The sequence below is a fragment of the Schistocerca nitens genome, chromosome 8 (assembly GCF_023898315.1).
Source record: "Schistocerca nitens isolate TAMUIC-IGC-003100 chromosome 8, iqSchNite1.1, whole genome shotgun sequence".
NCBI lineage: Eukaryota > Metazoa > Arthropoda > Insecta > Orthoptera > Acrididae > Schistocerca > Schistocerca nitens.
The window spans coordinates 420,676,786-420,688,786 of record NC_064621.1 but is presented as its reverse complement, the minus strand read 5'-3'; the positions used below and the strand labels follow the sequence as shown (position 1 = coordinate 420,688,786).

Genomic DNA, 12,001 nt, shown 5'->3' with positions numbered 1-12,001 from the left:
CTATTCAGTGTCCCCTCGACGATCACCAGTGGTGTACGGCCAGTGTAGGAGATCGCTCCCCACACCATGATGCCGGGTGTTGGCCCTGTGTGCCTCGGTCGTATGCAGTCCTGATTGTGGCGCTCCCCTCCACGGCGCCAAACACGCATACGACCATCATTGGCACCAAGGCAGAAGCGACTCTCATCGCTGAAGACGACACGTCTCCATTCGTCCCTCCATTCACGCCTGTCGCGACACCACTGGAGGCGGGCTGCAAGATGTTGGGGTGTGAGCGGAAGACGGCCTAACGGTGTGCGGGACCGTAGCCCAGCTTCATGGAGACGGTTGCGAATGGTCCTCGCCGATACCCCAGGAGCAACAGTGTCCCTAATTTGCTGGGAAGTGGCGGTGCGGTCCCCTACGGCACTGCGTAGGATCCTACGGTCTTGGTGTGCATCCGTGCGTCGCTGCGGTCCGGTCCCAGGTCGACGGGCACGTGCACCTTCCGCCGACCACTGGCGACAACATCGATGTACTGTGGAGACCTCACGCCCCACGTGTTGAGCAATTCGGCGGTACGTCCACCCGGCCTCCCGCATGCCCACTATACGCCCTCGCTCAAAGTCCGTCAACTGCACATACGGTTCACGTCCACGCTGTCGCGGCATGCTACCAGTGTTAAAGACTGCGATGGAGCTCCGTATGCCACGGCAAACTGGCTGACACTGACGGCGGCGGTGCACAAATGCTGCGCAGCTAGCGCCATTCGACGGCCAACACCGCGGTTCCTGGTGTGTCCGCTGTGCCGTGCGTGTGATCATTGCTTGTACAGCCCTCTCGCAGTGTCCGGAGCAAGTATGGTGGGTCTGATACACCGGTGTCAATGTGTTCTTTTTTCCATTTCCAGGAGTGTAATATACTGCTTGATAGCTGTCAATGTGCAAAACTACTTCTTCACCGGAAGCTGCGTCGTAGCTCTGTACCTGCACGAAGTTTGTGCTAGAGCAATTGGCAAGTCCATTGCCTCAATTATACTCGCAACAGAACTTGTAAAAATACTCAAGCTGTAAAGGATGTATATTCTAAGATACATATTCGTGTGGTATCGATATTCTAAGCTATACCCGGATGTCTAACTAACCTTCTGATACTTGTCCTCTTACTTTCCACGTTCCAATGAGATTTCATACTTCGTGTTTCACGAAAATAAAATTGTTATCAAGGTGTGTGCTTAGTGGCCAAATACTTCTATAGATACGGGATCCAGATTACTGGTTTTAAATCTCCGTCTCTCATGTATTCTCAAATTGTACTCGTAGTTCCATAACTTTTCAGGCTGAACGGCAGTTATCAAGCGTCTCTAACTTTTCTGCACAGGAATTTCTATGCAGTGACGAATGTATCACTCTGATCGGAATGTTTCTGGTTACGTCTCTTTAAATTCGAAATCTACGTGTTGAGTGTAAGTACAGAAATGAACGATGAGTAGTACAAAGAAGAAGAGACTAGAAGCTATTTAAATGTCGTGTTACAGAAAATACTGAAGGGCAGATCGTGCAACTGAAGAGGAGGTAATGAATCTGATCGGAAGAAAAGAGATTTGTCGCATAACGTGGCAAACAGACCGGTTGATACGATACATCCTTTGGCATCAAGCGATAATTAATTTGGTATTGGTGGGAAGTCTGGTGTAGGCGGGTAAAAATTATACAAGTTTCACAAAGGCTGACTACAGTAAGTAGGTTCTAATTCATGTATATCAGAGAAAACACCATGTCAAGGAAAGATCCTTTTTTGTTTAGTAACTCAATCGTATTTTACCTTTTATCAGCAAGGGAAATAAAATCAACTTTTAAAATTCCGAATACTACACTTGCTCAGTCTGCCTGAATACGTCTGCTCACGTCTTCTACGCAAAAGGCTGTTGGTTTAATATTTGTTGCACTGATTGATATTTATCATTACAATATTGTCATTTTATCTTTTGATAATGTGATTAACTTTCAGATAATACGTAAGGCATATGTCGTTTAATCCTTTTTCAATGATAACCAACCTATTTATGTAAGGATATCGTAACCAAAACCCTACTAGAACAAGAGATCTGCTTGTATATATTCATAAGAACAAAACCTCAGGTTTTGCCATGGCTCGTCTGTAGAGAATATGAGAATTACGTATGGGTGTTTCTGGCGTATTCAGCTAGAGATTACGTTCACTAAAGGCAGACTTTTCCGTGCCTGTTTTTATGATACATACTGCTTTGCATCGCTAAGATGTAGTTCTTTCTCATAATTAGTTTACAGTTACTGAGTTAATACATATTGAAGTGAGTACATGTACATCCTCATTCGTTTGTAAGTGCACTGCATGAGTACTATTTTTACAGGCACTCCTCATGCGGGGGAAATAGGGTTCCTGTTCCTCGTCGAACACATTCCGGTGGCGTGGGATCCCACAACTGTCGAAGGGGCTCTGAGGCAGAGGGTGGTTGACAGCTGGAGCAATTTCGTGAAGCATGGGTAAGTACGCTGGAAACAAAATCATATTTCTAGTAAATCACGGTGGCTTGCCGTTACTATTGTCCTCTTTTTCGTTCGTTATCCACAAGGTGCATCGAAGCACCGTATGGTGTTGCGTAAGTCAATGCGTAACTGAGTTCCAACTATAAACTGAAACAATCATTTCATCATGAAAAACGTTCAGGACAGCTCGCTTCAACGCCTTATAGATTTGTTCATTGCTCTGAAACCACTGAAGAAATGACGTCATTCCATCGTTCCGGTAATATTTCCGCCCATTCACGTTTCTATTTATCGCTCTGTTTATGATTTTCAGCTGTAGGAACCCATCTTCAATCTCAGAATACAGAGCCCAGTAACAATTAACATACGTAATACAAAGCAGCCAATATAAAACTGTCAGAGGTAAGAGCAGCGATTAGACCTGGGCATTTACCTCACGTACTTTGCTAGCTGTGCATTGAAAACAACAGAAGCTGTTATTGTGACCACAATGATAAGTTCCTGTAAGATACTAATGACTTTACACTGCTCTCTGCTTTTATGAGCGCATAACCAGATAGCGTGATTACATGTGTTTTGAGATACAGTTCATTCAACAGCTACTTGGACCTCGCGTTACAGCTGTAGTGACTGACATGTTTTGCAGGCGCTGTTGTTGGTAAGAGCTTTCTCGGACGCTAGAGAAATATTTTAGAAAATACATCAATGTCAATGGAAGGTATTAAGCAATGCACAATTTGACAGAGTTCTGCCGAACTCTCTTCTTTGGCTTACCAACATAACTGAGTTTGTCTGTTTGAGTAAGTGTTTTAATTTTTTATCCACTTTCTCTAACCGTCATTTGGGCTTTAAAAATTTCAAGATGACCACATACTTACAGTCACAGTAATACTTTAAATTAAGGGAATCAAATCAGGAGTTATAATAATTTTAAGGCTACAGTCTGATACACTAAAGCAACAAAATACGTTATTTGTTAGACAAGAAAGTTTGATGGATTCTGCCGCCAATAATTTATTCAAAATAAACTTGAATCTTGGATTAGAACCCCATTTGAGACCTATATCGTTAAACAAAAGCGCCAGCGTCATTAATGTGGCGTGAACCTACTCGGATAGCCGATGTCTATACACCAGGGTGACCGTCCACAGCTCTTGGTCTAGGGGTACCGTTGCTGCCTCTGGATCACGGAGTCCCCGGTTCGATTCCCGGCCGGGTTGGGGATTTTCCCTGCCCGGGGACGGATTGTTTGTGTTGCCCCCATCATTTCATCGTCATCATCATAATTTGTGAGAGAGACTACATTGGATTGTGAAAAGAAAATGGACTGTGTAAAAATTGGGACCTCATATGGGCGCTGATGACCTCGCAGTTGGGCTCCCTACAAACCAAATATCATCGTCATCATCACCATGGTGCCCTTTCTTTACCCGATTTTCCTCGCCAAACATCCGGTTGACGGTATCTACTACCAGCTCCATATAAGCTGTACTTTAAACAGAATTGTAGACATTATCACCCACCTATCACTCTAACCTGTAGGTCTAGGTCTTCTCAGGACCCAACTAAGTGGCTGATTGGCTGCCTCCAAGGTAAACCCCGATACTACAAATACGTTCTAAACACACGGAGAGCAGCTCTCACTAATATTTCCAGGACTTGTCCTCAGGATCTGACAACATATGGGAGGCATATGCCAAGAGCTGTCTTTCTGACGGATATTTGCGAAGCCATACAGTGATCACATGCTACAGAAATACATTCGTTTGCACCTATACAACAGCCTGATTAACGAATATACCACCGGAATAGTGATGCAAAGAACTATTGCTTGAATCAACACTGTAAATGGTGACTCTGGTGACACATCGTAAACTATTTAAACAATAGGATCATTTCGAACAATAACCAGCCTGAAATACTTGCAGCTGTCAGGAGGAACCTAACAGCATCTGACTGCTGCATCCCGACACGTGGAACTCTGCAGTGACAAGGCGTTAAGTTCCCTGACATTACCACAAGCACACGTGATGGTTTGCTGACAGCAGTCCAGTCCGTTCTACCAACACCCTCCCTACCAGACTTCACGACCCATGCATGGCCAGGCGGGCCAGATTCTGCTTGTGAAAATTCGCTATGAGGGCCTGAATAATACTGAGATTGCACAATGGAAGACACAAGCCCAGTGAGTGGCGAGCAAGGTTACCTCATGTTGCAATGTCTCTGCCCCTTGCATAACTAGAAGCGATGCCTTGTGATAAGACAAACGCTCTGAGAAAGTAAAAGTACTTTCTCAGTTCGGTTTCACAAACAGTACTCTACTGCATTGGTCTCTTACTTATCTTGCTCTACCACGAATCTCTCGCCCAGCCCAAAGTCCCAAGCGACTGAAGGAAATCTCAGGTGACTCCTGTGTGTAAGAAGGGCAAAGAACGATCCCGCAAAATTATAGATCAATATTCCTAACACTGGTTTTCTGCAGAATCCTTGAACATATTCTCAGTTCGAATATAATAAATTTCCTTGAGGGGGAAGAGCTGCTGTCCAGTAATGGAACCCAGTACGCAGTCCTCGAAAGCGACTGTTCATCGGAGACAAGGTATCGTCAGGAGTGCAACAGGGAAGTGTGGCACCGCTGCTGTCATTTTCTATATACATACATAAATGATCTGACAGACACAGTAAGCAGTCTGCAACTGTTTCCTGACTATTCTGTGGTGTTCGGAAAGGTGCCAGCATTGAGTGACTGTAGGAGGATACAAGATGACTTTGGCAAACTTTCTGGTAGATGTGTTGAATGGCAGCTAAAACTAAATGTGAAAAATGTAAGGAAATCCAGATGAGTAGTAAAAATAAACCCAGAATGTTCAAATGCAGTATTAGCAGTGTCCTGCTTGACACAGTTACATCGATTAAAATGCTAGGAGTAACATTGCAGAGCGGTATGAAATGGAATCAGAATGTAAGGATTGTAGTAGGGAAGCGTATGATCGACTTGTGTTTATTTGGAGAATTTGAGGAAAGTGTGGCTCATCTCTGAAGGAAATCGCACATAGAACACCGGTGCGACCCAATGTCGAAATCTGGTCGAGTGTCTGGGATCCACCCCAAGTCGGGTTGAAGGAAGGCATCGAAGCAATTCAGAGGCGAGCTGCTTGATTTGTTACCAGCACCTTCCAACAACGCGCACGTATTTGTGAAAGTTCCTTCATCTCATCTTACAGAGGAATAAAACACTGAAGAGATGCTTCGCGAAGTCAAATGCGAATCATTGAAGGAAGGCGACGTTGTTTTCGAGGGGCACTATTAAGAAAATTTAGAGAACCGGCATTTGAGTTTGACTATAAAACGATTCTGCTGCTGCCAAGGTACATTCCGCCTAAGGACCACAAAGATAATATTACGGGGCTGGGTATCGTACGGAGGCATGTAGCAAAAAAGGAATCCGTCTTCAGGCCACAAGTGGTCCATTGGGACCATCCGACCGGCGTGTCATACTCAGCTCTGGATGCGGACAGGAGGGACGTGTGGTCAGCACACCGCTCTCCCTGTCGTTATGGTGGTTTTCTTTGACCATAGCTGCTACTGTTCGGTCGATTAACTCCTCAATTGGCATCGCGAGGCTGAGTGCACCCCGAAAAATGGCAACAGAGCATGGCGGCCCGGATGGTCGCCCATCCAAGTGCCGGCCACGCCCGACAGCGCTTAACTTCGCTGATGTGACGGGCATTGTGTATCCACTGCGGCAAGGCTGTTTCCTATGGAGGCATATAGATAGTCGTTTTTCCTCACCATATTTGCGAGTGCAACAGGAAAGTAAATAACTAGTACTGGTGCAAGGTACACTGCACCGCATACCATGTGGTGGCTTGCAGAGTGTGTTTGTAGCTGCAGATGTGAAACTGCTGCCTATTCTGAGAACTACCCCACACCAGCCGCTGACCCGCTGTAGGTCACCTAGAATCATCTACAACTAGCCACCACCTCTGGCAGCTTCTCGTCACCACTTTGTGTTATTGCTGACAAGGTCTCTGCCACCTGAGATCGACACAAACAATCGAGACACCACCAGTGTCTGCTGTACGAATTCTTGCCCAATAAACTGTAACGTTTATATAGCTGCATTACTTATTTAACTCCTGCTAGAGAACTGGTGATTCGCACCAACGGCCATCTTATCATCCTGGATCATCATCTTGTCATTTTCTGGTGTCAGTAACTAATATATCGCGCGGTAGCTGCGCGGTCTGGGGGGGCCTTGTCACGGCCCGCTCGGCTCCCCCCGTCGGAGGTTCGAGTCCTCCATCGGGCATGGGTGTGTTTGTTGTCCTTAGCGTAAGTTAGTTTAAGTTAGATTAAGTAGTGCGTAAGCTTAGGGACCGATGACCTCCGCAGTTTGGTCCCACAAATTCTCACCACAAATTTCCTACTATTGTATCATCTTGATACTTATTAAGCTTCCTGCTCGTAACAAGTCGATCTCCTGCGGAAGAAGACTCCATAGGTGTCACGATGTATCCATTCAACTCATCCAGGTCAAGGATAACATTGCTCTCCATATTGGTCCCTTTCCTTGGTCGACAGTGCCAACGGAAATTCAACTTGAGTAGCGCACTGATAACTGGGCTGTTAATATCGTGATATCTGAACAGGTGAAATATATCTTAAAGCTGAAAAACAGTATCAACTATCAAGTCCAGAAGAAGCTCTTCTAAACTAGATGTGATATTGGTTCCGCCTAACAGGCTGCACAAGTGTAAGTGATTCAGTAGTATGGGTTGCAGCTGAGAAACAAACTGTTGTGGTTCATTTCAGTATGCCATATTCATAATTGTGAGATTATGTACTGTATGTGTAGTATACGACTTCGTACAAAATGGCGAGGAGAGGTGTGCTGCAGTGCTGTGTGGCAACTATCATTGTAGGAAAGCTGGACATGAGCAGAAATAATTAGTTAAAGAAGTTAACAGAATAATCAGAAGATTTACTTCACTTGTATTTCTCCAAATTATGAAGACTCATTACACGTAATAAACAAGAAACCGAGTCCACAACGATGAGACACGAATGAAGGTGTCGTAACGAAGTGGCTCCGAGCACTAGGGGGCTGAATCGCTGCCGTCGGCCATCCTTTATCGGGGCGGCAGAGGTCGCTCGTCATCCAAAGCCGCTTGTCTCAACTGGCGTGCTCCACTTGGTCTCCCGGATCCCGCACGACCGCTATCGGCGTTGCACGAAACTTCCAGTTCCGTTTGCCAACTTAATGACACCCATGGTTTGATATCGATACATGGTTCCACAGTATCTGTAATAAATCCCAAGCTCTTCTTACACTGAAACCTCCGTTCCGGTTTATGTTTTTCAACATCCTTATTTTGATACACTTCGTAGTTACACTCTCCCCAAAACTGGATATTCTCACCAAAATAAGGAACATATATCATTTCATCATCGTATTTTGGGTTGGAGGTTCCACATTAAACAACAAGCGATTTGAGAAAATCCCTTCATCTCGTCTGCCAGAGGTATAAAACACTGAGGAAATGTGCATCTCTCAGAATAACTGTACAATCACAATGAAACGAATGAGAAGCAGTCGACTTTTAATACGGTCTGCACACAAACAATAGCTTAGTGAAAAGTGAGCAGACACATGAGCATGTGGTTTTTCTGGTCACCTCACACATTTGATTGTACAGTAAATAAACCGCGGCGAACTTTACTTTAGCGTAGGAGGCAGAGACGACCTAAGCTGGATTCTGTCCCACTTGCGGGCAGCGCCACTGTGACAGAGCATTTATCAATTAACGTGTATGGGTGTCTCATGCAAGTAAGCAAGGAACGTTGCTTTCTAGAGTACAGTGGAGGGATGGCCTGACATTCTACAGCCAACTCAGTCAGACATTGGTTCAAATGGCTCTGAGCACTATGGGACTCAACTGCTGAGGTCATTAGTCCCCTAGAACTTAGAACTAGTTAAACCTACCTAACCTAAGGACATCACAAACATCCATGCCCGAGGCAGGATTCGAACCTGCGACCGTAGCGGTCTTGCGGTTCCAGACTGCTCGCCTTTAACCGCACGGCCACTTCGGCCGGCAGTCAGACATTCTTAATAAACGTTTATAGAAGAATTATGAGGACCGAGAGAATGCCTAACTTGATACTGTGATTGTGCCATTAAAAAAAAAGTCAACTTGGTAGTTGACGAAAAAACTGATGTTATCATTTTTTCTGAGAGATTTAAAACTTAACGACGAGCACTTACTTTTTCCCGGTCTTCAGAGTGTACTTTCACTCAAGCTCGCGTTGGAGTTGAGATTGGGTTCGGACACAGTCTTCTTGCAGCACGTCATAGAGGATTTGTTTTCACTGCTCTGCGGACAATGTGTGTAGTAGCACAGACTAAAGTGAGTATTACCGTCTTATATTTTCAAAATAAAATGAGTCACTGAGTTTAGCAAGATCGCTACTCCACTTACATTTTCGAAATGATGCTCCACAACTTCTAATTTTGTTAGTCTTTGTGAGCCACTGTACAATAGAATGTTATATGCTGATGTCACGAGTTCCATTTTACGCTTCCCCATGCGTTGGTTAGCAGTCAAACTGTAGAGGGACAACTGTGCGGACGAAACTCAGTATCATTTTTCATCAAGTTTCTGGGGTACGATGCGGCCCGTCACGAATCCTCCCTTGCGGCAACTTCTTCATCGAAGAGTAGCACTTTCGCCCTACTTCTTCAATTATTTATAGGATATATTCCGACCTCTGTCTTCCTCTTTTGTTTTTACCCGCTACAGCTCCCTCTAGCGCCACAGATGTCATTCCCACATCTCATCAATCGTCTTGCCCCTTCTTATTGTCATTGTTTTCCACATATTCATCTTCTAGATGATTCTACGGAGAATGTCTTCATCTCTTATCAGTCCACCTAATTTTCAACATCCTGCTGTAGCACAACTCAATCGATTTGATTCTATTCTTTTCTGATTTTCCAACAATCCGCGATTCACTTCCATTGTATGCTGTCTCCAAACGTACATTCTCAGATTTTTCTTCTTAAAATAAGGCCGACATATGGCACTAGTTGACTGCTTTTAGCCAAGCGCGCGCTCTTTTCTTGTGCTGGTGTGCTTTTTATGTAAGTCGTCCTTTCTTATTACGTCATGTCTCACTTTTCTTCCAGGGAATCACAATTTCTTAACTTCGTTTACTTCTTTGTGCCCGCTGTTGAAGTTAAGTTTATCTTGAATCTCATTCGATGTATAAATTCAGCAGTGGAGGTGTAAGACTGCATTCCTGTATCATACCCTTTTTAATCCGAGCACTTCTTGGTCTTCCATTCTTATTTTTATTTTTTCGTTCTTCTTCACTTTGTATTTTACCCCTCTTTCCCTATAGCTTACATGTATTTTCCTGAGAATTGCGAACATCTTGCACCATATTACCCTGTCGAACGCTTGTTCTACGCCAACAGATCCTATGAACATGTTTTTATTTTTCTTAACTCTTTCTTCCGTTATCAAGGGTAACGACTAGATTAGTTGAAATCTGAACACATATTGTCAGTGTTCAGTTACCCTCTTCTTTGTGAAAAACATATTTACTATTTTGACTGTTTCAATCCTATCACCTGAGTCAGTAGTAAAAGCTCTAAGTTGCGTTTAGAACAGTCAGGTGCAAATTCCCATTCCACTGTTATGATTCACGTCTTCTCTAACGCTTAAGGAGAAAGCTGGTATGGAACCTTTTATGAGACTACGGCCTATTCCTTAATTCTTGTCCAGACAAGGTAGTGGTCATTTTTTAATCATCCTCCCTGCAGCCTCTCTTAATTCGTTGAGGTGATAACGTCTAATAAGATTAAATGAGTAGAAATTTTTTCTCGCTACATATTGGACTTAACCGTCTTCCCAAACTTCCATAAACCAAACCATACTACAACCATAAATATTTTCGTAAATCTCAATGTCATGTTACAGGAATCCCAATTCTGGCAACGACAGTGTGTTGTGGGAGCCATTCACCATGTCGTCGCCAAACTTCTTACACATTACGACGGAGTACAGTTTGGAGCAGAACAAGGACAAGGAGCGGATGGACTTCTGGCATGAGAACATCCCCATGTGAAACTGCTGAGCCTCTAACAACTCATCTCGATATATCAGCAAACAGTTGCTTTCAATAAAATATTAAAAACCCTGACACTATAGATTATTGCTTCATAAGAAATTATGCAGTTACGTCCGCTGATTAAACTAAATAAACCGATATAACTATGTAATAATATCCCTGCATTTCCTTGAGAAACCATTATTATTATTATTTTCGTGGCAAGAAGAGTACAATACAGTTATTTACAAATTAAAAATAATACAATAGTATATGCATTAGACTTATATATATATATATAAAACTGTGTACTGGAGGTTTGAGACATTATACCAACATTGATCCGTAGTTGATTCTGTTACGATACATAAGAGAATATCCATTCAGATATAGTACAATGAAATACAATCTCGATAACTAAACACACAGCGGAAAATGTTACGTGAGTGTAATAGCGATAAAGATATTAATAATCCATAATTTCTGTCCCATAATACAGTGCATATTCGCTCTGAGGAATCACCTCTGTTCCACTGTGTGTAATGCGTCGATGGATAATTTCTTCTTTTGTATGTATATCTTTCAGTCCCTTCTCAAAGGGTCAGGATGGGCCTCTTTAGAACTCTCGGTTGTTTCCAGCCAAACCGCAGAGATGTGGAATCAGAGCAGATGAGTTTCCAGTAATGGAGAGGGAATAGCTGCTTCAGCAAGTAATAATTCCAAATAACGTTAGTCGGAACCACTGGACAGACCTAAATTTATTTTCTGTGAAGACACTTTCACTGACAAAAATATTAAATGCGTAATGTGTGGGTGTTATGGAGAGCTCCTGAGGATGTTCCGTCACCATAGTGCAGTAATTTGCAGCTGTACATGAATCATGGTATGTTTACGTTAGCTTCTGAACGGATTCCGAGAAGTTCTCACACACGCTCTGTAAGATTCATATCCGGGAAGCATGTCATCACTCCATTCACACGGCACCCTCTATTCTGTCACTCGTCATTCACCCAGGTAAGGTCTACGGGAACAACCATTGTGGTCGTAAAACGAAAATTGCAAATAACCACCAGCGTTTTATTGGAAGCCAGTGTCAGTGTCTCGCTTCCTTGTAGTTTCGAGCTATAACAGTTCAGTTTTGAACTGCTGTCAAAGTTGATCCCTGACCATACGATCAATCTATCATTCCGATACTGGGTCACGGCTGTCAAAAGTTATATTTTTCGCGTTCCATGACCGTTAAAACTGTGAACACGTCAGCGAGGAGCCCAAAATAACAACGTGACTAAGCATAGAATAATACACGTCTACATTTGACATGTCATAGTCCATTGACGTCTCGTAGTCTATCGATATGTCGTCGTCAAAATAGTTCTTCT

General features: G+C 43.5%; 1 protein-coding gene across 1 annotated transcript in view; it reads left to right on the top strand.

Annotated features, from left to right (window-relative positions):
* Positions 1-10,720, top strand: part of LOC126198949 (venom carboxylesterase-6-like) — a 94,821-nt gene extending 84,101 nt beyond the window's left edge. The window contains exons 9-10 of the mRNA XM_049935594.1: positions 2,372-2,504; positions 10,493-10,720. Coding sequence (XP_049791551.1) covers positions 2,372-2,504; positions 10,493-10,640 — 281 coding nt within the window. The 3' untranslated portion in view covers positions 10,641-10,720. The remainder of the gene's footprint in view (positions 1-2,371; positions 2,505-10,492) is intronic.
* Positions 10,721-12,001: the final 1,281 nt, after the last annotated feature.